The sequence below is a fragment of the Lichtheimia ornata genome (genome assembly GCF_029851405.1).
Source record: "Lichtheimia ornata isolate CBS 291.66 chromosome Unknown scaffold00003, whole genome shotgun sequence".
In the NCBI taxonomy this organism is placed as follows: domain Eukaryota; kingdom Fungi; phylum Mucoromycota; class Mucoromycetes; order Mucorales; family Lichtheimiaceae; genus Lichtheimia; species Lichtheimia ornata.
Genome location: NW_026695323.1, coordinates 873,156 through 900,741, shown reverse-complemented (window position 1 = coordinate 900,741; position 27,586 = coordinate 873,156). Strand labels below are relative to the sequence as shown.

The window sequence follows — 27,586 nt, the reverse complement described above, 5'->3', positions numbered from 1 at the left end:
GTCGTTTTGTGTTACGGTCGTACAATCCAACAGCCTCGTCGTTGTGCATAGCAGACTTGGCACCGGAGTTGGGACACACACAATAGATGAAAGGTATAAAAGGTCATCTCACAATTGATACATGATTCCTATTGTCTCCTTTTCTCCATTACCATGCCCATGTATTCTGATCAGCCGGTTGTGAGCCTTCCATATTGCGGCTATTCTGAGCGCTTCTTGAAGAGCCTTATCAAAAAGAAACCAATCGATGACATGCTCCCTATGGATATACCTGATCCTTGGTATAATTCCCACATGGTCATCTCAGCTGAACAAACCCCATCTTGGCTCTTGAAATCATTACCTACATCATCACCAATGTACTGCAACAACAAACGCAATACCCAATCCCGTCATCAAAAATCATCACTCAACCGCAACGCTAGCACTCGCACAACCAATACAACTTGCAGCACTCGTAGTAGCAGCAATAACAGAGCCCGCAATCTTCCTGCTTTACCTTCACCATCATCATCTCCTGAATCATCATGCCGTTCACCAGCAGCATTACCAAGCACCAACAATTACCCCACCATCTCAAGTGCGAAAACCATGCGACGACCTGATACAGAATCAATCATTCGATGGATCGATCAACGTCTCTCTTTGCAAGGCCCTGCTGGTAAAAAAACCCGTATACCTATTCGAAGATCATCACTTTTCCAGCAACCCAATCTACAACCTCCAACACAGCGACAACAACAACAACCCACGATTCAATCTAAACCAGCCACTGCACCACCATTACTTGTACGTCGACGATCAAGTTCAACGTCTTCGGATGTAAATCGGATATTGAGTTCGCTTGCATCCTCCAAAGGACCTGACATGCGACTTCACCAACTTACAGGACCTGACAAGTACGACATGTCAGAATGGCCTCATGTGCTTTCACAAAACATCCTTGAACAAGATCGTATGGTGGCACAGCATTACATTTGGCGCACAGCTTTCGATGGCGATTTTTCGGCACCCATTCGACAATACCTTGAGACTAAGAGTGCCATCGTACTTGATATGGGATGTGGTCCTGGCACTTGGACCATGGAGATGGCTACTGAATTTCCTCGATCCACTTTTATTGGTATCGATTTGGCCAAGCATTATCCTCGTGACATCAAGCCTAGGAACTGCCATTTTCATGCCATCGATTTCATGCCTGGTTTTCAGCCCAAGCTTCCTCTTCCAGACAATAGCGTCGACTATATTTTTCAACGTGATCTCAATTGGGATATGGCGGCTCACATGTGGAAGCCCCTTGTAAAGGAATACTTGCGTGTGCTCAAACCTGGTGGTTGGATCGAGTTGCGTGAACCTGTAAGTGTACTATTATTATTATGCTGATTGCCATCCCATCACCATTGCTCACCATCAAAATGTCTTTTAGGATATGGAAACACAAAGCAGTCGCCAACTTGAGAATGACATGAACAACAAACGTAAGCAATCCACCACTTAAGATGATGATGGTACTAACCATGAATCCACCCTACTATGTAGTGATTTATGGAATATCCCTAAGGCATCAGGATCCATTTGTTGCCCGACGACTACCTACCATCTTGGCTGCTAATGGATTTCGACGGGTCGAAAGCCATTTCCAGTCACTGCCACTTGGATGGGATGATTCGCCTTTTGAAAAGGCTGTTTCAAGCCATTACATGTTTACGCTCAAATCATTAGCACCCTGGCTGGCCCCAGTGATGAATACCACCCATGAACGATACAACAGCTACATTGCAGACTTGCCTGCAGAATGGCGAAAAGCAAGAACGTACTTGAATTGGCATTGCATTGTCGCTCAAAAACCACCACGTCCTCATGCTTCTTCTTCCACACCCACTCTTTCCTAACCACCGCTTTTTTTTGTAACGACATCCCATCACCCTCCTTCATCATCATTTCATTTCTTCGCTCATTGTCCTTTTCTTGTAATCTCACCACATGTACACCATTTATTGCAACGTTCCTTGTATTTGCTTGTATAATATATATGTACGCTCTCGCTTGTATCTAAGGCAAACTTGAGCTTTCGCTATTTGCAAAAGCAAATTCAACTCGGGTCGTAGTGGAATCAGCCCACGTTTACTAGCATCACAAAAGTTGACATATACGGTCGCGTGCGTCGCACAAAAACATGTGCTACTGAACACAATTGACAGTGCCGACAATGTGCAACGTACATACCGTGCATCTAGATTTAACACGACTCCATCCATCCATCCATGTGTTTCCAAAAACAGGAGCAAAAAACCGTTTATGAGAACAGGGGATAGCATCCAACAATGGCAAGCATACCAAAAAGAGCTCTGGATAATGTACAAAGTGCATACGCGGATGCTTTAGGGTGTGAAGATTCCTCATTGTTTTATTACTGCATTATTATGCTACTATGAATGATTCCATTGGATGTATCCATGAACCTTGATTGCTATCCAAGAGCAATTATAGGTGGGTATTTCTACGGCTTAGGATCATAGCCGTCTCAAGGGTGGATACACTTGGAGATGCCATTGCATACATGGGTATCTCGCATTCATGCTTATGTATCGGGTATGTATCTTTAATTTCTGCTTACTTTGGACGGCGAGTGCAATGATGTCACTCTATAGGCGATCATGGCTTTATGGCTATAATAGATATGTCATGTGATGATGATAATGATGGTAACCTTAACATTGAGTTACAGAAGCTACATGTCGATCAAAAGCCCAAAAACGACTCTTGACGATCCGAGCTTTTACCATTGCTTGAATAATATGCCCATAATGGGAAGCATTGTTACGTAACAGCAAAATTTCGAGCTTGAGATGATCATCATAGTGTTGTTATAGTTGACCCATTCTTGTTTGGCTCATCAATCCTATAATACATAAGCTTCTAGGGCGTATCATTGATTGATGGGAATAAGGATCCTCGTCATGGGAAGTAATACGTAACCAAAAGTTTATTTATACAATGACGTCTTTAGATATAGGCAGTAGAGAATAATGGTTACGATCAACGTAGGCTTCTACCACAGGCCAAAATCTAAAAGCACGTGCGTTGCGGCATTGACGTTCGGTCTCGAGGCAAGGTAGAAAAAAGATCCGCTTGGGCTGTCTTCCTTTTTTTCAAAGTGCTCTTTCTTGTTCCGCGACTATGCGCTCGATCGACGACCTCCCCAAAGGTATGTCTCGTACTCTTCAATCAGTCCATGCCATACACCCTTTATTCATACACGCAATGCTCTTGGAGTAGACGATGCGACAAGGAAAAAGATCACTGATATTATCGATCGGCAGTTCAACTTGGAGATCTACCTGAAGCATCGCGAGACAGCAGCTATCCGCCGTGAAATTGAAAAAGCCGAAGACACATTACGCGATCTTGAGCAGGCGATCAACAATGGTACAAGGGTCAATGTGGGGTTGGAAAAGAGTGCATGAATATTCATATCCAAAACAGAGAATGCTGCAGGTTCAACTATGGATACATCATCTCCCTATACCCGACGATCAGCTGCCATGGTTGCCAATGCTATGTTTCAAGCGTATCTACCCACACCGGCAGAAAGGAAAGCAGAGCGACAACGTCATCAAGGTGCATTATTTGGTCGACGTAGTGATGGTGTCTTTGTTAGGTATGTCAACAATGAAATCAAATGTATCATACACACACAATTAACCCATTATCCTTCGATAGGCTTTCATGTCCTGAATGCAAACGAGACGACTTTGGAAACCAAATTGGATTCTTGAATCATTGTCGACTCGCTCATGGTCTTGAATTTGGTCCTTATGAACAAATCATGCAACGTTGTGGTACCCCTGTGGATGAATCTGAAGTACCGCCCGATCACCCAGTACGCTTAAGGCCATTCACTCGACCCGTACCTGCAGTGCCGTAAGTGATTATTGACAATGAGGGAATTTCATTATACTAATAACAACACCTCCATTTATAGAATGAAACGTAAAGAGAGGGTAAAATAGCTTATATGGATGATCGTTTAGTGGATTACTAAACTCTTTTCTTATAGCCGACCATCAAAGTATTCGAAGAGGATGTGGATTTGGAATCAGAACGAGTAGCACAGGAACAACAACAACACATTGAACGAGAGGGAAAGCGACCAATGCAATCATCCAAATCAATACCTGAGACTGCAGAATCTACACCTCCACCACAACAACCACAACAACCGCTAGAAACAACAGCTACCACAACCACAACAACCACTACATCTTCATCAGAGAACGAGCAGCCATCTGAACAAGATCAAAAGCCACCTGAGCAGCCTATGGAATCATTTGCAGCAGCAGTCGTACCTACTACAGCGATCGATGACATAGGATCACGCTTTTATATCAAACGCCAAATTATCGTCGGCAACGTGAGCAAATTTATCCCTCCAGGTAAGGATGATCAAGTGGATGCTAATGAATGTAGTCTAACGATCTGCTATCAATAGAAAAACGGGATCCTACATTGAAAAATTACACCCACAAATGGATGGTCTATGTGGTGGAACCTCCGCAGGTAATAAAAGAATACAATGACATGATCATGTGACGGTCAACACCTTATTTATTATTTATAGATGCAAGAAGTGTCAAAGTTCGTCACTGGTGTCCGGTTTTTCCTTCATCCAAGCTACAAACCTCTTGACGTTGTCGATGTCACTGAACCACCGTTTCGTCTTACACGTTTGGGTTGGGGAGAATTTCCAATTCGAGTACAGCTTTTCTTTGTGGATAAACGAAGGAACAAGAGCGTGGATATCATTCATCATGTTAAGGTTTGTTGATTTGGGGTTCGTATACGGTTCATGATGACTAAAGGAAAGGGTTTTTTTTTGCTAGTTGGATCATTCACATTCGGGAAAGCAAATGCTTGGAGGTGAACGTGTCGTCGAGATTGAGCTGGATCGTAACACGGATTTTGAGGATAAATCCAATGTACCACGAAATCAACCCACGCCCACCCATACGCCTTCATCAGAAACAAGCATGACTCCTGCACCGATAGTGAATGGTGAGAGAGCAAAAGGAATTCTCAAGTGATCCCAAAGCTAACCACACGCTTTATTTAGTACACAAGCAAAAGATGACGCTCTTACATGGATTGCTCAAAGATACTGTACGGCGATTGCCCATCATTCGACCTGGTAAGATACCTAGCCTATCTTCTTTTACTATTCATGACATTGACTTTGGTATTATAGCATCACAAACGACCACAGCACCTTTGCCATATACTTGTGCTACAAGCACCCATGCATACTTCTCTTGGAGTGTGGGTCGAAGGAAAGCATTGGAAGTAAGTAGCCCAAAAGAGGAGATGGGGTATAACATTGACACTCACGGGTATTGTTTTTCAGTGGCATCGAGCCCATTTGATGCGGATACAAGTACAGCAACAAGCATTTGATACTATGGATGACATCTTACGATCCGCAGCATCATCGTTAACGACCAAACAAGTGGTACTATGGTGTCGTGAACATCGATACACACCTCAGCGATCCGATATCGATGCAAAGGAAGAAGAAAGAGCAGCAACAACACAGACTGAAACAGGCTTTGGCTATTGTAAATTTTGTGGATGTTTACGTGATCGACATGGTACCGATGACAGCAATTGTCGATGGCGTCCCAAGGGGTGGGCAACTGTTAAGAAACGTGGATTGAGCACGCTTTCAAGTGTCGATACGCTAATGGATCAACTTCCTCAAGGCTGGGATCGTGTGTCGGAAGCTGGTAAATCTTTAAAGTGATGCATACAACGTTGACATGTTGCTAATCCAATTACTTTTAGATGAAGATATGGATGTGGATATTGATGTTACACCCTCTACAACGACTGCAAACACAGCTGGAGCTTCTATCATCAAAACGATAAGCGACATGGTTGCTGACGAGGCTACGGATGAACAACAACTCGATTGGGTGTGGTCTGTCATTGGCCAACTAAGGCTTAGAGGTGTCATAGCGAATGATATGGTGACCGATCGTGAAGGGAATTTGCGAGGACCCCATAGAGATTTTGATCTTGCTACTGCCATGGAACAGCGTGTGTATACGGGCAATTTGATCTCACAGCTGGTGCGTGTATTCCTGAAACGAATGCTCGATGCTGGTATCGACATTTACAATCGACAACAACAGCAAGAGAATCAATCCAAGGATAAGCTTTTGGTTCCATTGCATATTTACGAAGGGCTACGATCGGTTCCGCAATTCGATTTTCTAACGAATCAGTATATGGGTCCATCATCATCATCAACATCATCACCCGATAATCAAGAACACAATTAAACTCAAAATCAATATACCATTGTACTCTTTTTACATAATGCATGCATGGACACAGTAATGGATTATTGGATCGATTATTTATGAAGGGGTTAGATATCTAAGAAATACTACATGAGGGTGGGGTGTTTGGTACTAGTAGTTGTAAGATGCTTTTTTAGTGGGTTGCAGTTGTTGATTCAGAGTCAAGGCCAGCCTTGTTCGTGTCTTTTGGTTTTTGTTGTTCTATATCTCTTTCACCTGTTAAGTCGCGGTTGTCGAGCACATTTTGCTTGTCGCCGACAGTGATATCGTCAATGAAAAAGATAGCTGCCAAAATAGGTGGAACAGCAGTAACAGTGGCACCAATACAAAGGTTACGCATCACGTGAGAGTAAGCAGTAATGACACCTTGGCGAATAGGATCATCGCTTGGGTATTCGGCAATCACAAGAATAGAGCTGTACAATTCGTTGAGAAGTGTTTGGTTGGTGGTGGGGACATTGGCAGCTAATTGAGCAGGCATTTGACTCGTCCAAACAGCAGTAGCAATAGCAGATCCAATGGAATTACCAAGCTCTGTAATAAGACTAACAAGAGCAGTGACAATGGCAACATCAGTGTGTGGCACCAATGCTTGTGCTACCAACACAATCAATACGGCGGCAAAACCACCACCAATGCCTTGTAAAAGTTGACACCAAACGAGTTCCACATCAGAGCCAAGGGCACCACGAGAATGAATCATCAACCCAACACCAAGCAAGCGTAGGCAAAGACCACCAACAAGAAGCCACTTGGGACGACGATAGTATACCAAAATGACGCCACATACGGTACCAAAGATACAAAGACCGAAGGTTTGGGTATTTGTGAAATAGGTCATATCACGCTCGGACCATTCGGTTTTGACGACATAAACAAACGAATACTGGTACGTATACTGAAGGTAAAAAGAGACGAAATCGGCAATACCAATAAAGCATGCGGCGGAAATGTTGTAGTTTTTAAAGAAACGCCATGGCGCAATGGGCTGATAACCAAATTTCTCAGCATAGACAAGCTCCCAAGCGACGAATACCGGTAAAAGCACACAGCCGAGTACGAGCATGACGATCATGGAAGGTGTATTCCATCCATTGCTAGAAGTAGGTGCGAGACCAAGGGGTAGCAACAAGAGAGCAAGAGAAGCACCAATGAGAATAAGACCTGGCAACTAATAAAGGTGTTAAAATCGATCGCTTCAGACGGGCTTTTGGTATATACAACTCACGTCAACTTCATAGTGGCAAAGGATGAGTGCCTTAATAGGATGCTTGAAGAAGCTCTTTTCTGGGTTATAATCTTCTTGCAGCACGTTCAATTTTCTCGCTCGCCATTGTCCCCAAAGCACGGTAAGAACAACAGGAAGCAAGCAAGCCGGCATCAAGATGGCAAACATACCATAGCCCCAACGCCATCCAGGACCATTGATAATGTAGTTGTACACTTCAGCGGCCACAAAGACATTAATGACATAGGGCAAAGAGTAGATGCCTTTTAACAAGGTACGAAATCGTAGCGAAACAACGTCGGCCAAGATAATACTTGTCATCATCTACATATTGTTGATAAAGCAATCAGTACATAGCAACGGCAAAATGGATGCATTTATATAATACATACCGAAAGACCGGTAGCTCCCACGCTATAAAGAATCTGTGCACCGGCAATTTGTCCAATGTCGTTGGCTGAAGCGTATAAGATGTATGAGATTGTAAAGAGAATAGTGGAAAAAGCACTGTAGTATAGTATGATGAGCTTGCTGATCAATCGTATTCAACATGTAACCATGCTTACAGAGCTTCACCACGACCAAAGTAATCAGCAATTTTTGCAATAAAAGGCAATCCAACGGCAAGAATGATACCACCGGCTGTAGAAACAGTGCCAAGCAAAGAATGTTCACCAACGCCTGATGTTGCCTGGGCCAAGTACATATAAGTGGTGGTGCCGTCCAAGGAATAGATGTATTGCGAAATACCAAGACTGGCAAGCAAAATGATATAGCCCCATTTGCCCCAGACTTTTTGCATTGCTTCAATACGAGCAACACCTGCCGAAAGCTCTTTATCATGAATATCAGCTGTAGACGTTGACGCAGAATCACCGGTTGTTCCTTGTTGCCCATAAGCTGAGGATGATGAATGGTTTGTTACCACTGCTGCAGCTGTATGCTCCCCATATTCAAAGGTATCCTTGCTTTCGGTGTTCACGCTAACAGCCGTTGTTTCGTGGTCCTTAGCCATGGTACTACAAGATCGTGATTTTTGTTTTTATTATGGTAAGCAAAAGGAAAAGCAATGCAAATGGCTTGTAGAGCATACCCAAGTTTTTTTGTAAACGTATCAAGGACAGCAATCAAAAAATACAATAACAAAAGAAGCCACACATTATATACATAAACGAGGAAACTCTGAATGCGTCGTGATACAAGAGTCGTTTCTTGATGCTCTGTGCAAGGTGTGCTTATCAGATGATGGAATTACCGATCAAAGCTGGTGCTACTTGAGATCGTATACTCGTTGGCTGATGTCTTCTAGGTAAGTCATTGAAGGATCTCTTGTTGATAATGGTATGGGATGATAAAGGACATGGATTGAAATGTAACAATGATGCCGAAGGAACATTGTTTTGCAAGTTAAGGTCATTGTCTGGATCTACCATGCCAATTTAGGACAACCGATTCTCCCGATGGCCGAAAGTGTGGTTCATCATTGGTATGTTAAGAGGATCAACTTAGACACGCTCGCGCGCACGCACAACAAAGTCACTCCTTTGCAGCCGATCTTTGTGTAATCCATCCATCCGAATCATGGGAAGCTGACAATGTATAAATATTGAGATTTGAGCAACATTTTTATAATGATCATATCCCCGAGTTCTCCGCGCTGTCATATTAGGTCGATGGATAAGCTATAGCAAAGCCTTCCGAGGCTACAATGGAATATGCGATCCATCTCGATCTGCATGTGCTGGCATGGTACAAAACACCGACACCATCCCAGCTGATAACTCCAATACCTGGTAACTGAAAAGATAAAAGTCACGATCTGATAAATCTTCTTAATGCGCGCACATAGGCTTAGGTTACACCAACACGGATAAAACGCATGATCCAGAAAACAAAACAGTGCGTTGGTAACAAGATGCCTGTGATCCTGGATATCTTTCAATCATGCAATCCATGTGTTACGTTTGTGATTACCTTTGCATATTGTATGTATCCCTGGTCAAATACAAGATCCACTTTTTTTTTGGTTTCCAACATCTTCGAAAGCGATGTAGTAGCTGGAGCACATGCTATTATTAATACCTCCATTTGAATTCTAGCTCCTTCTTTACTTGCCAGCTAGTACATAGCCTTTTCATCTCATTTGCAATTGTTCCCCAACCACCACATGTGACAATTCTCCTGCTTCAGCCCGTTGTCCCCATTCTTCAATTATCTTCATCCGAGACGATTTGACCGATTAATGCCGTAACAGCAAATGTATCATTTCATGACACATATAGCCTAAATCCGATCATAATCTCTCTCACCCTTACATCCTCCCATTCAATTTTTCCAATGAAGTGTTGGTTCTTTATTAATACAAAGTTGATCAGCGTGTCCAAGAGCATCTTATGTGAAAGTTTCAGGTTCCAGAGGGGCAATCTCACTATCAAGGTGTGATGTACAGTGTTCATGCATTTATACAAGAGGTGCCCGACCTATTTAATTTCCTAACTCTTCCTCTCCCGCAACTTCTTGTCTCCTCACCATTCTCAACCATTGGCCCATTCAAGTATACAACTACGACCTGCGAACCATTGCCCTGCTTCAACTCATCATGTCAATCCCACAATTGCCTTGATCCGATTGTCGTTGACTGAATGGCAAGTGCATGGCGTGTACACAGCACTACAACACCTGCGTTTCTTGACACTTCACGTTCTCTTGTACAATCGTCGACGACGGTCAAACGTAACAGCGTTCATTCCAGCAGTTGCATTAGCAGGCTCTTTACTCCATCGTTTCCAACAACGTTCACAACCTTGTCACTCTACTACAACACACGCTCTTGCACACTTCCCTGCCGCGACCAAACGTAGCAGCGTTGCTATTAGCAAGGTCTTTACTCCATTGTCTCATGCTACTTGCAGCAACTTGTTTTCATGCATACGGATTCCAATGGATGGGATACCATATCAGCTATTCCACTCACCGCAATACAAGCAATCTTCAGCTGGTTGACCTTCCATGGAAAAGGACCAAGCAATTGATTGACCACAATCGAATGGGAACAACAGTGATCACGTGGCGCTTTTCAACCAACATGTTGGATTTGAAACGCATGGATGGATGGATGCAATGAAGGACGGTGATGAAAACCCCTGGACTGTTGCTTTGGCTACTTGGCGCGTCGTCCGCAAGAATGATCACGTGGATATGGTTGGAGATGATGATGGATGGATGGAATTGTCATAATGGCTTTGACTTGGCGAAGGGCGTTTTACAGCCATGGACGACATTGGATACTCAAGTCAATGCATGCAGCAGCTGTTTTACTGTCATGGATGGAGGATGATCATAACGGCACCAACCAAGAATACAATGACACAATTATCCCTGTAGTCTCTATGTGATCACCCCCCTATCTTATTTACTTGATAGACATCCACACTACTATCTGCTATTCTTCGAGTTTTTCATTGAATGAAGATTGGATTCAACATGTTATTTAGGAGGGTATCGTGCTATCAGCTCATACGTAAGGGATGTGGATCATTTGGTTGGTTTTCTGGATTGAATGGAGGAATGGATTTGTGAAGGTGGGAAAGCGAGACTGGATCATTTGCATCATAAAAATCGTGATGCTTTGGTTCTTTTGTGACATAACACATTCGTTTAAGGCTCCTAATTCACATGATGATAGATGTAAGGCAGTGACAATTCTAAACCGCTTATATTGCAAAGACAGTAGATTAAGAGTGAGGGTGTCCATCATATGTAGTGCTTGTTATATAAGCTTGATTCATTGTTGTAAGCTTATTTCATTATGTCCAGGAAAGAGTGAGCTATGATAGAATGTGGCACGAGTACATGGACATACCATGCTTACTTATGACAAGTTTCAGCTAACGCTAGCTTATGCAGCCTTATCCAAGAACGAACCATCCCATCGGGCTATCATAGGTGGACGTTTTACTATAGTGGATGGAGTTGCTTCATGCATCTCTCCACCAATAGGATCGAGGATCGACCCTTCAACTCCTGCCCCTTGACTTTGTGACACAATCAAGCCCTTCTGCATCTTTTGCTGTGTCAGGGTCAACCTACTTCACAATGAACAAAGACCACTTTACATATAGCATCATGCATGCAGAATAGTGAAAACCCAAAGATAGTCATAACTCAAAAAGTTTACAATGAAGTGTGGGGTCTTTATAGAACCATGTTGCTCGGCGGGGTGAAAGCGATCTTGTGTCAAACTATGAAGTCCATCGTGGCCAATCCCAGATTTCGCAATGTCGCCACCAGCCAAACTGGATCCAGGGGTCAACCTCTTCGACGACGACCACCAAAAAATATTTTTTGGGCTGTTTGCGACATTGAACGCGAAACTTTCACACAAGGTGCTGTTGGCCAAGCCGAGCCCATTGCTCTATTAAAAACCCCACATTTCATTGTAAGATTCTGAGTTATGAGAGTCTTTATATTTTGCATATGCTGTATGTATGATGCTATATGAAGAGTGGTCTTTGTTCATTGTCAAGTAGGTGGACCCTGGCAGAGCAAAAGATGCAGAGGAACCTCTTTGTGTAACTCAGCTACTTTGCATGACTGGAAGGATGGAAGGATGATATTGCATACTATTGACAATAGCCCATACATTGAAAGCTAATAGCCACTTTTGTGCATTCCGAACTTTTGTGCATTCCATCATAATGGAACGATGCTCCTCCTCCAGACATTCATTTCCTTGATTCAATTATCTTGATCCGAGCTGATTTGGCTGAGCTACGGTCAAAGAGAGATACATCGATCCATACATCAGCATACATTCGAATGTCTCAGCTGGTTAATCCTTGTTCGACCGTAACTCAACCAAATCAGCTCGGATCAAGCTACTTGAATCATGGAAATGAATGTCTGGAGCAGGAGCATCATTCCCATCATGTGGATTACGCAACAATGCTGATTGGATAAAAGTGGCTATTAGCTGCCAATGTATGGCATAAAAGTGAGGGTTGCGTACCTGTCATGCATTGTCTCTGAAGTCCTGACTTTTTAGCTGAGTTACACAAAGAGGTCCTTCTGCATCTTTGGCTCTCCAGCGTCTAGCTCCTTTACGTTAAACAAAGACCACTCTTCATATAGCATCACGCTTACAAACATAAAGGTACCTGTATCTCCAAACTTTACAATGAAACGTGGGGTTTTGAATAGAACAATGTGTTCGGCTTGGCCAACTGCACCTTGTGTGAAAGTTTCACGATCAAGCTTGCCAATCCCAGATTTCGCAATGTCGCCGCCAGCCAAACTGGATCTGGGGGTCGACCTCTTCGACGACAACGACCAAAAAAATATTTTTGGGCTAGTTGCGACATTGAACGTGAAACTTTCACACAAGGTGCTGTTGGCCAAGCCGAGCACATTGCTGTAATAAAAACCCCACATTTCATTGTAAAGTTTGGAGATACAGGCACCTTTATGTTTGTAAGTGTGATGCTATAAGAAGAGTGGTCTTTGTTCATTGTCAAGTAGCTGGACCCTGGCAGAGCAAAAGATGCAGAGGGTCGTGTTGTGTAACACAGCTACGTTTGCATGAATGGAAGGGTCAATGTATAATTACTTTATGGATCATCTAGGAACAGGCATGTATTGCCAGCTAACGGCCACTTTTATCCATCCATCATTGTTGCGAGATCCACTGCATGGGAACGATGCCCCTGCTCTAGACATTCATTTCCATGATTAAAGTAGGTTGATCCGAGCTGATTTGACTGAGCTGCGGTCAAAGAGAGATTACATCACTCTGGACATAGAGCACGCTCGATGTAGCTCAACCGATGTAATCTTGTGTGAGCGTAACTCAACCAAATCAGCTCGGATCAACCTACTTTAATCATGGAAATGAATGTCTAGAGCAGGAGCATCGTCCACCTACAATAGAATGCACAAAAGTTGGGAATGCACAAAAGTGGCTATTGGCTGCCAATGTATGACATAAAAGTGAGGGTCGCGTACCTGTCATGCATTGTCCCTGAAGTCCTGACTTTTTAGCTGAGTTACCCAAAGAGGTCCCTCTGCATCTTTTGCTCTGCCAGGGTCCAGCTACTTGACAATGAACAAAGACCACTTCTCATATAGCATCACGCTTACAAACATAAAGGTGCCTGTATCTCCAAACTTTACAATGAAACGTGGGCGTTTTGAATAGAGCAATGTGTTCGGCTTGGCCAACAGCACCTTGGGTGAAAGTTTCACGATCAAGCTTGCCAATCCCAGATTTCGCAATGTCGCCACCAGCCAAACTGGATCTGGGGGTCGACCTCTTCGACGACGACCACCACCAAAAAAATATTTTTTGGGCTGTTTGCAACATTGAACGCGAAACTTTCACACAAGGTGCTGTTGGCCAAGCCGAGCACATTGCTCTATTCAAAACCCCACGTTTCATTGTAAAGTTTGGAGATACAGGCACGTGTATGTTTTACCTCCTATGCCGTAAGTGTGACGCTATATGAGAGGTGATCTTTGTTCATTGTCAAGTAGCTGGACTCTGGAGAGCCAAAGGTGCAGAAGGACTAGTTGTGTAACTAGCCGAGAGCGGGCGAGTTGAAGTGGTCGATCCTATTGGTGGAGAGTGCATGATTGATACTTACCCCTAGACGCCTATAGTAAGGTCCGTCTATGATGGCACGTATGGTACTTTTTCAAGTTGACAATGGTATGGTTAATGGGCTAAAAGCGATCACTGCATCCGAAAGTACCTTGTTTGAAAATGTATGAAGCATGAAACGTAAACTTGGTTTTCTTGTCTCGCAAGAAGGTCACCCCAAGATGATCTTATTTTAGTTAGCAGCAAGAGAATGACGATCGACGTCATGCCTAAGGGACCTTTGGCATTACAAGATGCTTTTGAATGCACTGACCATTTCTCGATTGTAACCATACAATGTTCGATTGTGCAATCTTAAGGCATTCATACAGTAATGTTCTTCTTGGCAGAAGTGTGATGGGTGTATCCATGCAAAAAGGGGGCTTTTATTTGTGAAGGACGCCGAACGTAGCAGAAAAGACGATGCTTGGGACTAGCTTGAATAATGAAAAAAGGTGCTGCTTCAAACCTGGTACATAGTAAGAACATGACTGTCGTTGGATCTTATGATGAGGAATGCCAATACCATCTTTCGCTATACGTGATGATGATTTGATTTACTGCTTTCTTTACTTGTAGTATCTACCATGATGATGACAGTGTGAATGAAATAGCTTGACGGGGTGTTTGGGCGGATGGATGAGAGCAGTGTGTATGCGTGACGATACGTATCAGTGTGGATCTTACACAACCTATCTGTACCTCATTTCCGATATAGCTTAATCAATACACGCTTCAATTTGTTCGATGCCAAAAGGTTTCTTTTACTAGTCATGGTATTGTAGAATATTCAAGAGGGAGATTAAGTAATAGGATGTCAATATAATAATCATACAGCTGTAACGGTTGTGGTATCGGATTTCTTGTTGCGTCCCATTCGACGTACAAACGAAGAGGTGTGTCCATTGACAGAGGTAGCATTGGGTGATGAAGCTATATAAACAGCATCAGCTGATAGTGACACAAGCGATCATGGTTGATGAGATTTACCTTTGTTTGCCTGTTGAGATTGGGTTGCCACTGCAGCTCCACTGCTACGACGCCTGCGTCGGGCAGCAATACCTTCCTTGAAGTCACGCAGCATGGTAGAACGTGAAGGGGATGGAATGGGAGGAATGGGAATACTGTCAAGTGATGGACGCCACGTTGAAGGACCAGCTGAACGAGGTCGTTCCGATTTTGATGGTGCAACATTGATTTCAGAAGAGCTTTTATGCTGCATTGGTTGTTGATACGGTAAAAAGCTGGTTACCATGCCACTCAAAATTCCATCTCGTGCCTTGTCGTTTGGAATAGCGAATTTGTCTGATTTCAAGGCTGCATTTTCGCCATTGATCACTAGAATGCAAAGGTCAATATAACGTATCCCTGCTATACATATTACAAACAACTCACTTTTCAGCAACAGGAAATCCTTCAGCTTGTTTGATTTCAATTGCTCAGGGCTGGGAATGGTAGGGCCAAAATACGAAACCTTGCTATCACGAATGACTTGTATCCTAATTGTAACGCATAACGTGAGTACCGCTGGTTGCTTTTGAATGTCCCAATCGCTCCTTTCTTTTACCTCCATCCATCCTCCTGTTTCTGGACGACAATGAATACATGCAAAAACTGTGATCGGATCTTGGTTGGATCAAATACGGCATCCTCTTCAACAAGTACCAGGCATACAATGTCTATCAAATGGACATTAATGTGGATCCTTACTGCTTTATGGCATCATCCATTACCATTTCCAATATGTCTCTTACGGTGGATTTGCTGAGTATCACTCTTTCGCAGAGGCATCAAGGGACCGACGTGGAACATGATATTGTGCTTTTGCCATGTTGATGCATACGATATGATTCCCGATTCACCGGCTATAATCACTCATGTATAAGAAACATAAACATACACATGCTTTTGAAAGAGTCAAATCAAACCTTTTGTATCCAATCCTCCAGCATACCCAGAGTATCCTTCCAATGTGATACGTTCGCCCAACAAATCGAGCAATTCCTCCAAATCAGATGACAAACCAGAATTTGAAAACCATTCTTCTTCTGTATGCTGATCTTTGCGTACATGGAGTACACCAAACTTGTAATGCTGTGGCATCTATTTAAGCAAGATTAAGCATAGGTCCATCTTTTGGATAGCAAGATTGATACGTACACCCATTTCCTCAAATCGCAGCAATTGCTTTTCCATCCCTGCTAGAATGGTTTCCTGGGCTGACAATAATCGGAAATCACGCGTGTTCAAGCTGGGACACACCATATTCACTACTTCACGAGGGGATTCCACTGGTTGATTGTGCTCGAGAAGATGATAACCAGCATACTAATATACATATATCAATTAACCTCTTGCTTCCATCGTAAATCATCTCTCTTGCACTTGCCTTCTTGCACGTGGAACGAATGATGATCCTGCATGTTCCTTTTTCTCCATGATGTACCACCACTACGATCGTCGAAGGATTGTCGCCTACCAATGTGATGTACGGCTTGCCAACAAAATAGGTTCGGAACCATGTTGCGCAAGGATGAATGTATTCTGGATGGTGTGATGCATAATCAGGTATCGAATGGTGTTGTTCATTGTCATGCTTGCCATCGTTGTCGATGATGAGATATTGAGGTGTCTCCACGATATGACTTTCATCGGCTAGAGTCGGCACAATACACGTGGAGGTTGCATCAGAAGCCTTGATCAAATTGGCCAATAAAACATCCAATTGACGAATCTGGAAAGCAAGCAATCCATGTAAGACAACACGCTCAAACGCACACACACACACACACACATCCACCAGGCAACCCCTTTAAAATACCATATCAAGCTTATCGCCTTGTTCATCAATACAATGATCCTTGAGTCCTTCCAAAGTTGATTGAATATCATTGATATGGTCTGCGAGCGATTTCAATGTTGATATTTGCTTCAAAGCGTGTTGTAGCGTATTCAAGAGAGTCATGACTTGAGTCCAGCTCAATGTGTCGTCTACATTGTCGTCTTGTAATAAGGTCGCACAGCGACTACGAATGCAGTTGCAGTAATGCTGCAAGGTGACCCAAGATGTTTGTTGATGCTTTGAAAGAGCAACATCTAAGAGTGGATTGGTGGTGGAAGATGATCTTGGTGGTCGTGGAACAGCTGGTAGTGGTTTGGTCAATAAAGATTCGGTGTTGAAGGAAAAGGTGGTGGGTGACTGTGGTGTGCTTTGATGTCGGCGTAAAGAAAGAAGACGTCTATTATCATTCAAAGATCGAAAACGAGGTACTTCGAATTTAGGTAAACGTCTTTTGTTTAAAGGCTCTGTTTTCGAGGATTTAAGTTTGGGGCGTTGTTGTTGATCATCTTTGTTCTGATGCTGGAGCTCAGTTAAAGGAGGGTTATCTTTGTTGGGTGATGGTGAAGGCTGCCTCTCCATGACATGCTATAATGAAAAGTAAAGGAGAGGAAAAGGGAAGAGAGAAAGAAAGAGAGAACAAAGGTTGGGTAATGTAGACTATCATCATTTGGCAGCGTATGACGAGATAATTGTAAGTGTAACAGCACCAATGAGAATCATATTAAATCCAAGACTATCCCATGCGGGGTACTAAGACACACATGGCATAGCAAGAAAAAGACAACAACACGGATAAACTCTCGGCTCTATGAGCAAGTCATCTCCCTTGTGAAATGAGTCCACCAAGGTTAAGTTTCTTTTTATCATTTTCATTTTCAAGTAAAGAGAGAGGTTTGGGATAAACCCAAGTGGGGTCAAAAAATTGTGATTAACCTCCTTTGTGTTCCGCAGCCACGGAAATCTTTAGTAAAAGGCGAAAGATTTATCCGATCTGATTACAGAACAGAGGCAATGAAGAAAGAAAGTAGGCCTTGGGATGCTCCCTTATTTATAGTTTTCAGATCCATGACTGCGAATGCATCGGTCTCCAAAACGTGTTTTTTCCGCATAGCTAGAAGGTTCTCTCAACCCCGACTTTCGTACTCAACCATCCAACACCCCTTTCGTCATCATCAACCCAAGGAAAAGAACACTGACGACATTATACAAAGGTATGTGTATTCCACAAAGACTACAATAGATGGAGGAGAACAATAATAGCATGTGGATAAAGAGGGGGGAAAATATAGGTTGCTATCTACAGTGATACTTTCTTATCTTGGGGCTGGATACGTGCTTCTTCCCATAATGTCTTGCCTGAACATGCACACACCTTCTTCATGTTTTCAAAAGCACCAGCACTTCGAGCAATGATACCACATAAAATACCTGGTCCACTATTTCCATCCCATTTGCTTTCTTTGGTGTTGCCTTGACCAAGATCATCAGGACGTTCGGAAATCACCATGCTACGGCCGATAATATCCCATACTTTGACACGATTGCTTTCGACCACTAGGTCACCCCATCCATTGGCATCCACTTCCACATTGCCCAAGTCGCCCACGTGACCATTCTCTGCATCGCCATGATCAACGTCTGTAGGATTAAAGTGGTCGCCTGTTGACATCCATCCACGCGAGATATCACCGAGCTCATGAATATGAACACCATGCTTTCCAGGCGAAAGTCCTTCCACGGTCAAGTCAATAAGACATGTCTCCTCATCGATTTGTACAAAACGTGCTAAGCCTTGTGTGCCTTTGGGGACTTGTTGAGTAGGATCGCTGCCATATGTATCAAAGATGCACACTGCTGCACCCGAGTGACCTTGTCCATCAGCAACACCTTGACCACGCACGATCACCGTTCTTCCGGTTCCTTTGAGAGCACGAGAGATTTGGGATGGTGCCACTATTTATACATGTAGTCAATAAAACGCTTAGGATACGCCCCCTGTATTGTAGACATACTCGATCCTTCAACAACTACACGCTGGTCTTCAAGGTTGATATCGTATTTCTTGATATCTACAACAACAACGTCCCCTTAGCAACAACACCAATAGCAACTCGAAGTGAGTAGAGAGGGTATACCTGGAAACTGTTTCAGCACGTTGCTAATGTCGTTGACACAACTTTCGCAGGTCATTTCGACGGCGAATTCGGTCTACATGGGTGAGCATACGAGTTATGAGTAATCGCTGGAGTCAATGTAGTGGGTTATATATAAAGATACACGTACTTTAAACTGCTTTCGTTCTTGGGTATGCATTGGAGTTGGCATTATTCTGGAAGAAGTGAGGCCCATTGCTTTTTTTTCTCGTCGCTGCTGACAAATTCAAACTGACGGTCTCGACAGGTGGGACAAAGATTGCCTGATTCCTCCCTTGCAGGAAATGTTTTCATTGGCAGAATGTGGCGGACCCATTTGGTTCATGCAACAACAACACCTGATTATTGGATTGGGTTCGTCAAATCTCCAAGCAACGACATGCTGCATGATTGGTACGAGAATCCCCCATTATCACGTCATTCCTACACATCACAAAGAAACAAAGAAGCGCTTTACAGATGCATGAGGGAAAAGTCATGAATAGCTCGTCACCCCCACTAAAAACAAAGACTACCCAAGACGATCATTCAAATCCATGATGCATAGCTTTCGTTCGTTGTTTATAGCATGCACCTTGCGTGTCTTCCTTAATAAACGTGAGTCTCGCAATTCGTAGCTAATAAAGGTTGAAGTGGAACGTGCGCTTGAGAAACCGTGATGATAGATAACCATGACAAAAAGGAATGAGCAGCATCGCGCATACCTTCAAGCAGAGGAAGTAGTGCTAGGATTAAGAAAGGGAACAAAGAAAAGACCAAAAGAATGAAATGGGTTACATGCACGCGTGCATGGAAAAAGGCAGGTCCATCAACACTGCGGGGATCCACTTCCTGGTAGCCATCATCCACTATAATAATTTCAGGGAGAATACAATGAACCATGATGATAATACAAGCATGTTTATGATAATGATACATGAAGGTAATAGGTTGACAGTATATGAGTTATATAGGGGAATACTACAGTAGGATGACAAACTTCTTTTTTCCAATGACTGAGGAGCCGCTTAAGTAAAGATAATAAGGAGGCGCTTCCACATCCGTTGGAAGAAGTTGCCGGTGATATCAGTCTTTTCTTCTTCTTGCTTGCCGATTTGGTCTGATACACCCGTGTCGACATCAATTTCAGCGGGAGGAATCATTTTTGACTTGGTCCACCATTTGGTGATAGCCCAACCAATTGCACACAGGATAATACCAGCATAGTTACCCACAAGGCCAACGGGGTCTGGGGGATAAAAGTATGAATAGCCGGTCATCAATGCAATGACACAGCATGCAACCATGACAAAGAGATCTCCGAAAGGATGATATGGGGCACGGATGGGAATAATGGAAAAGTCCTTGTTTTGTGCCTTGAAAGCTAAGCGGAACCGGTAATGGGAAAGAGCAATACCTGCCCATGTGACAAATCCAGCAACACCAGATAAGCTGGTAAGCACCGAATACAGTGCTTTACCGGGAATAAGTGAAGTAACAAAGGTAACGACGCTCACGAGAGCTGAGCATGTCAATGCATAAATGGGCACACCCCATCGATTAATGTAGCCTGTCATAGTCATCCTACTATTAGTGAACCTGCTCCTCTCGCCCAAACGTCTCGTTTTCACATACCAAGTCGCTTCCATGCAATGCCTTCCTCTGCAAGTGCACACAATGTACGCGTGGATACATACAAACCGCTATTAGCACAAGACAACACCTACATGAAGGAGGTAAGAAATCGATCCTGGTTTGCTGTACCCTGTATAATAACTTACAGTGATCAAGATGACAACGTTCATAATTTGTGCCACGGCATCCAAGCTTCCCTTCTCAAAGACAAGAGTGAAAGGTGATACGGTTGCGTCTTGGCTGTCCTTGTTAAGATTGTGCTCTATTTTATGCCCCATTAATGTTTTGCCCCATATGGTGAATATTATGAGACTTACTGTCATCCCAAGGAATGATTTGGCCCATGATAAAGACTATAATGGCAATGATCAGTACACCATGTGGCTTGTTTTTCTCATACTTTCATACCTGAGCAAAGATAGAAGATGACGATACGCCAAACAACGTTCTTAATGGCACGTGGAACTTGCTAAAAGACATACTATGGTAAGCCAAAATGACATAAATGCATGGGGTTGTACCTTACCTTGAGAGGGTTACTACATTCACCAGCCTATGTGAACATCAAAAAAGGTTAAACATGGGAGTTTGGTTACTACTTCACACGCACACAGATGACGTACAGTGATACCAATGATTTCAGTGCCTATAATTCGAGTGAGCTTACAATTCAAGTAGGAGGAACGTGGATTGATATCATACCCATCATACTAAAGGATGCCAAGACAAACGAGTTGACCACGCCAAGAGCACCATGGGGAAAGGCACCGCCATTTTCCCAATACTTGAAGCCGTAAACTTCGTCACTGTGGTAATCCAAAAAGTGAGGGAGAAAGGAAATTGGTTAGTCGAAGGAGGAAATAAGCTTTAAACCTAAAGATGTTCGCTTTACCCAATCACACCGCCCGAGATGAAAGCACCAACAATGATAAAAATGATGATGGTCAAAACCTTGATCATACTGAACCAGTATTCAGCTTCACCATATCCACGAGCACCGAAAAGATTAAGGATAAAGATAATAACGAGCCACATGAGAGACCCTATATCGATTACGTAAAGTGTACAGAATTTGGGTCAGCGAACGTGTAGTAGTAGATCGAGAAAAATACATGACTTACATGCCCAGTCAGGTACTACCGTGGTCCAAAATGTCATGACAAGCGGTAAAGCCACTAATTCAGCTGCGACAACAATAGCCCAACAAGCCCTGAAGTGTATGCAACGCACGCACGTTAGCTTATGGCTCAGCAAAATCACCAAGGTGGGTTACTCCCACACTATGCCATAAATGGAATGAGGCTTACCAGTAATTGTAACCGATCATTGCACCGAATGAATGATCCACAAAGCGTCGGGCGAAGATAGTAAATGATCCAGAAACCTATATTTCTCCATATTAGTATGATCGACGTCTCCTCTTTTTTACTTTTCGTTTCCAAGAATCGACATACCGGGATATAAGTAGCCATTTCACCTAGCGAGTATGCAACCCAAAAGACAATGAAGCCAATGATAGCATAAGCTAAAGAAGGAAATGGGTGTATGTTAAATCTTGTTTCGTGACATGCGTGAGTGACAAAGCGCGCTTACCAATTAATGCACCAGCAGGGCCTAAAGCAAAAGGTAAAGATCAAAAGATTTAAGCTCATATTCGACAGCTTGGTAGTGCAATTAGTCTTACCTCCTTGATACAGGTTGCCACCAGCCGACAAGAACAAGCCTTGACCAATGACGCCACCCAACGAGATCATCTATTATGCGACATCTTTAAGCATAAAGTGGTATTTTTAATCCTGATCTCTTTAAGTTTACCGATAAATGCCGAGCCTTAAGTGTGCGTTTCAGCTTGTAAGGTTCCTTTTTCTCGACTGATTCTTGCTGCTCGATCGAAGCAACATCGCCGGTATAGTATTCCTTATCATTATGGATGCTGTCGGATGAAGAACTGGTTTGGTGTTTCTCTTCCATGCTTGGGTAAAAGATGGATAAAGATGGGAGAGAAAGTGTATGTGAAAGGAAAATAAAAGAGGAACCAGATCAGTTACCAGAAACAAACGAGGTCGATTAAATAACCCAACAGGGAATTCTGGATAAGGTAGTGGTCATATGACTCTGTGAGTGAGTACAGCAAAACGCCTCAAATGGATGAATGTGTAACCCCCCACACTGATTCGACCAAGGTAGAAAGGACAAGTGCGTATGTTACCAAGCAGTTGTTTTCCCCTTCTAGGTTTATGATCGGATGTCTTATTACTACTACGTGCTGCTGAACCAAAAGGTGATCAATGTTGCTGAGCCAACAAGATCATACACGAAATGCCACGGCTGATCTGAAAAGATCAGGGCACAACATCCTGATCCATTGATCCATATCAACAAATTCTTTGGCTGTGCTTGTACTTGATAGCAACACGCCCTCCCTTTTTCACAGACTCATCCGTTCAGCCATTCTTCTTGGCAGTTACATGGGGCCACATGCGTGGGGGTGTCGTGGTCACTTTTGTTGGTGATTACCAAACCTGTTGTACCATATTGTTCAAATAGGAAAAATGATCTTAACCTAGTTTGATTGATCTAGGGATCGACTTTGATTGCTCAAGGTTTGGAAAATGTGCTGCTTACAAGTTTGCTGAGCTTGCATGCATGGGCCCATAGATCGGTATGCATCCAATGTTCCTGTGTCAGATCATGAAACTCAATGCTTTATTGAATAAACGTGTGGAGCCACTCTGGATCAAAAACAGCCAAAAGCAGGCGCTTCCCTTTGTCGTCGAATTTGTGCTACTGAACATATGACACACGTCCCACACACGTACACATACACACGCACACACACAAACATCACAGAATCTGTTTTTGCGTGGTACTGCGCAAGATGCGCAGAAATTGGTCACCAGGAGCAAAAAAGATCATGCCGTGAAAAGTAATAAAACGCTGAGCCCATAATCACGTCAGCCTCGACCAATGCACATATACCTAAAACCTTCCCAGTCCTTATTATAGATTTGCATCACAAAGCTGCATTACGCAAAAAGAGCGCAGCCACCACTGCTTCTGATTCACAGGAAAGATCCTGGTGCCTATCAGCTTCAACAATAACACGACATGATTTGGTTCCCACGACACAAAAAAAATTCCACACATCATCATCGCTGTGAAGTTTATCCCCCTTTTGGCCATACCCAGTGTATCGCATGCCGACACTCGCCCCATTGGTCAACCCATCCGTTTTCCGTACATCCTATAATTGACGACACATCCACCATCAGATGCATTCGAACAAAGGAAATTCTCAACCATCCATGTGTAATACAATTGTCATACTTGATGATAAAACATCCATATCAATATCCGATGGATCGGGTAGATAATGCAGCTGCTGATAAGAGAAGATGAGTTTGATCCGAACAGTGTTGTCACAAAAGACGTGCAGGTACGATAGAGTTACATCGGTGCAAGATAAGAGTAGATACAAGGCGAGATATCCCCTAGTACAAAAACATTGAATTGGGGGTCGTTGTTGCAGCAGCAGCAGCACCCTGCGATACATGCCAGTGGTGGTGGTGGAGGAAAGACCATGTATGGCAAGGATGTGTATCACGTGCAATGACTTTTTCTGTGACACCCATTCTCGGCTTTTTATCATATTCTCAATCCATTCCTTTGTCTCATTTGAATGTTCACAAGCACAAGGTTTTTTTTACACAAATGTGGGAGTTGTAATATGTCATCACTTCATTGATCCATTAGCCTATTTACACAGTCAATACAAAGCGAGCAAGAGAAAAAAAGATCCAAGGGAGCGCCTCCTAGTCGTCATTGATGCTTGATCCATTCACCCCATCAGTCGACTCCAATAAGCTAGTAGGCCATCCCATTTTATCAGCTCAAGGCTCCATGTTGCCCCCATCCGTATGCCCACGAGATGCTTTTTTACGTACCTGTATTGTTTAAGGAGAACGCATTCGCCACCATTTTCCAAATCAATGTTGTATTGATAAAAGAATCCATCCGAAGTGGCCACCATGACTTGAGGGGTTGTGCTACATGCATACATTGAACCAGGGTTAATCATTTTCGGAAGTATAGCCATCTTCAAGCCATCATCACGATACCTGAATGCGACCAGACTGCGCACACCACTGTTTGGCAGCTTCAAGAATGCAAAGTCCCTTGCAGGTTCCCACATTTCGGTAATCATCTCTGGTAGATACGATCCTACGCTACCTGCAATGTTGCGTCCAATGTGCAAAGAGGACCTTCGAAGCATTTGTCTAAATCCAATTCAATTAATCCACGATACACAACATGTTCCCATTGTTCACTTACCCCATACTTCCACTACGTCCACGTGTATCAGGTTGTGTTTGATCGCCATTGTAGCCTACCATTCCTCCACCAACGCCACCACCACCACCATATCCATTGTTGCCATTGCCATTTGCAGTAGGTGCAGCACCTGTAGACAACTTGAAGATGTGAACCGTTTCAGTATCACTTGAGACACACAAGAGCGTGCTGGAGAGGTTGAATGTCATTGAATAAATCTTGGCAGGATAAGATCCCCGGCGGAATTGATACACCTTGTTTGCTCCAGGTACTGAAAATACACGAATCACGGTGCCCTAATTCATCCCCTTGTCAATCGCTGTAATCATCCACAATATCTTTGAAGATGCCTACCTTTTCACTTGCGGTTGCGAGCAGTGTACCATCTGCATTCATGGCAATGTTGCTAATAGGGCTCTTGTGTGCTTGAACAATGTTGACAAGTTGTAAAGATAATGCATCAAAGATCTCAATGTCGCCATTGACGTAGTATGGTTGGGATGTTTGGGTGCTCGAGAAAACGGTGCTGGATGCTGATCGTGATGGATATGCAATGTAGCAATTCTCGCTTGAAGGTGATAAGGCACAAACAGCTACGTCCAAAATGTATCAGTGATACAAGCTATACATGACAGCTAGATATCAACTTACCATTTGGATTGGGGCTGGTATCAATGGTATGCAGTAATTTCATGTTGCTGATGTCGTACACGAATATCTGCTCTTCAAGTACAACGATCAAACGTCGACGATTCATCTTGACTGCTAGGACAGTTGTTGAAAAAGTCAATTCGCATATCACGGATTCTCTCTAAGGGTAAAAGAAAGCAATCAATGAGGATGGATATAAGAAAAGGAAGGTGAAGAGTGCATTTACCTTGGTATTGATGATGTGTAGGTGCCTGGGAGAAATATTAAGCTCGTCGCCAGCACCAACGTGTGCCACAAGTGAAGTACAAAAGAGCATTTCCACAATGCCAGTGCCACCAGAAGCTGTATCAAGTTGAACAAAGCAATGTCAATTGGAATGAAGTTGGGGGCAAGTGTGGAAGATAACGCTCACGTTTTGAGTAGCATTTGCCGTATGGTTCACAATTGTAAATCCTGTAGCCTGTCTTGGTGCCCACCGAGATGCAACTGAAGTCTTGATTGAAGTTGATGAATAGTAATTCGTTGTTGCTCTTGTCTCCAAGGTTCATTGCAGCTATTGGGTTTGTAGAGGTAGAGGAGGAGGAAGGAACTTGAGGATAATGCCGCAACAACAATCACCGCGACCTTGTACTTTTGCGTGACCCAGCAGCCAGTCAGATGCCCACTGCGGCGCAGTAATTAATGCAGCTATTCAGGACATCTTTTTCATGCTCTCTCGCCCACCTCCCAATCACGATCAGATAGTAACTTGATATCATTTGTCGAGGCTACTCAACATACCTTTCCATATCGTCATAGTCATCCAATCAACAATGCTTCCATTTTATCGCTTTAATGCTGCAGCCGTTGTTCACATGATACATCCATGTACAACATACACTCTATTATTGTTGGTCTGTGCAAATTGATGGTTCCTACAAAAAACACCTTACAAGCGGTAGGTGGATTTATCAGCTGTGATTTCCTATCACTTTGACTCAAGTACTCCAAGATGCTTGACCACTTTATCAGTTTGGTGTCATCATGACAACATCTCTCACGCCCACTCACATATAAACAAGGCTGTTGTCATCGACACTATCATACGCCCTTTCTTTCTACTTGTATTCACATCCTCATCAATGCTCTTTGGTAAGTCTCAATGATAGTCTTTATTATGTGATCCCCAAAATGAGGGTACTCATGATGCATTCATCAATGTAGCTAACCTCGTTGCTTTACGCTGCGTTCCTTGATGAACCCTTTGGGGTAGGTATAACCACCACTCATATATTAAAAGAATGCCTAGCCTGATGGGAAAATCGAGACCCCTTTGTAGGTGACAGAAGTACATGCCTTTGAACGGCAGCCTTGCCATCCATACTGTGGGTAAGTCATCCCTCAATACGTGTATAACGTATCTGATTTATTGACTCATTTTCCGTCAACAGGGGCCCATGCTTGCTTCTATTAGGTACAACTAAAGGCTGATGGGTTATACACCATACGTGATCTCGCGGCTACCAGGTCTACTTGTCCGATATGAAAACGATGCTCCAAGTATTCCAGGACCAATGTCTTCCCAGCTCCATTGACCCTCTACTCACCCGAAAGCGAAAGTCAATCACCTTGGAGAAGATGAGGCCTGTTTTGATGAAAACCGGTGACCGCAAGAGGCAAACGATGCTTTATCCGAGCTCTTTGGAGTCATTTGCAGTTGATATGGGGTCATTGATATTACTGATTAATCAAGCGAAACACATCGTAAGGAACACTCATGAAGCCGTTATGCGC

General features: G+C 43.3%; 7 protein-coding genes across 7 annotated transcripts; 2 read left to right on the top strand and 5 right to left on the bottom strand.

Annotated features, from left to right (window-relative positions):
- Positions 1-153: 153 nt before the first annotated feature.
- Positions 154-1,892, top strand: O0I10_001317 (uncharacterized protein; the record flags this gene model as incomplete). The annotated part of the gene is made up of 3 exons (XM_058481414.1): positions 154-1,356; positions 1,427-1,478; positions 1,540-1,892. The coding sequence occupies 3 exons, from the start codon at positions 154-156 to the stop codon at positions 1,890-1,892; spliced, it is 1,608 nt and encodes a 535-aa protein (XP_058348052.1).
- Positions 1,893-3,180: 1,288 nt separating this feature from the next.
- On the top strand, positions 3,181-6,338 carry O0I10_001316 (uncharacterized protein; the record flags this gene model as incomplete). Its single annotated transcript, XM_058481413.1, has 13 exons — positions 3,181-3,208; positions 3,280-3,429; positions 3,487-3,661; positions 3,724-3,924; positions 3,986-4,004; positions 4,061-4,436; positions 4,493-4,560; positions 4,622-4,819; positions 4,884-5,055; positions 5,114-5,188; positions 5,246-5,340; positions 5,402-5,780; positions 5,839-6,338. 13 exons carry the CDS (start codon positions 3,181-3,183, stop codon positions 6,336-6,338), a joined length of 2,436 nt encoding a protein of 811 aa, XP_058348051.1.
- A 154-nt stretch (positions 6,339-6,492) lies between these two features.
- O0I10_001315 (uncharacterized protein) lies at positions 6,493-8,602 on the bottom strand (the record flags this gene model as incomplete). The annotated part of the gene is made up of 4 exons (XM_058481412.1): positions 6,493-7,530; positions 7,588-7,911; positions 7,980-8,094; positions 8,154-8,602. 4 exons carry the CDS (start codon positions 8,600-8,602, stop codon positions 6,493-6,495), a joined length of 1,926 nt encoding a protein of 641 aa, XP_058348050.1.
- Positions 8,603-15,050: 6,448 nt separating this feature from the next.
- O0I10_001314 (uncharacterized protein) lies at positions 15,051-17,642 on the bottom strand (the record flags this gene model as incomplete). Its single annotated transcript, XM_058481411.1, has 9 exons — positions 15,051-15,154; positions 15,212-15,559; positions 15,617-15,720; positions 15,789-15,900; positions 15,955-16,086; positions 16,150-16,324; positions 16,382-16,549; positions 16,611-16,955; positions 17,043-17,642. The coding sequence occupies 9 exons, from the start codon at positions 17,640-17,642 to the stop codon at positions 15,051-15,053; spliced, it is 2,088 nt and encodes a 695-aa protein (XP_058348049.1).
- A 718-nt stretch (positions 17,643-18,360) lies between these two features.
- On the bottom strand, positions 18,361-19,376 carry O0I10_001313 (uncharacterized protein; the record flags this gene model as incomplete). The annotated part of the gene is made up of 4 exons (XM_058481410.1): positions 18,361-19,016; positions 19,076-19,132; positions 19,199-19,271; positions 19,347-19,376. 4 exons carry the CDS (start codon positions 19,374-19,376, stop codon positions 18,361-18,363), a joined length of 816 nt encoding a protein of 271 aa, XP_058348048.1.
- Positions 19,377-20,223: 847 nt separating this feature from the next.
- Positions 20,224-22,801, bottom strand: O0I10_001312 (uncharacterized protein; the record flags this gene model as incomplete). The annotated part of the gene is made up of 15 exons (XM_058481409.1): positions 20,224-20,765; positions 20,831-20,918; positions 20,977-21,092; positions 21,148-21,183; positions 21,239-21,299; positions 21,357-21,383; positions 21,454-21,476; positions 21,533-21,636; positions 21,723-21,873; positions 21,952-22,040; positions 22,138-22,214; positions 22,285-22,355; positions 22,424-22,444; positions 22,515-22,584; positions 22,646-22,801. The coding sequence occupies 15 exons, from the start codon at positions 22,799-22,801 to the stop codon at positions 20,224-20,226; spliced, it is 1,632 nt and encodes a 543-aa protein (XP_058348047.1).
- Positions 22,802-24,642: 1,841 nt separating this feature from the next.
- O0I10_001311 (uncharacterized protein) lies at positions 24,643-26,361 on the bottom strand (the record flags this gene model as incomplete). The annotated part of the gene is made up of 8 exons (XM_058481408.1): positions 24,643-24,694; positions 24,775-24,876; positions 24,949-25,107; positions 25,163-25,458; positions 25,517-25,755; positions 25,814-25,973; positions 26,040-26,155; positions 26,226-26,361. 8 exons carry the CDS (start codon positions 26,359-26,361, stop codon positions 24,643-24,645), a joined length of 1,260 nt encoding a protein of 419 aa, XP_058348046.1.
- Between the last annotated feature and the right edge of the window lie 1,225 nt (positions 26,362-27,586).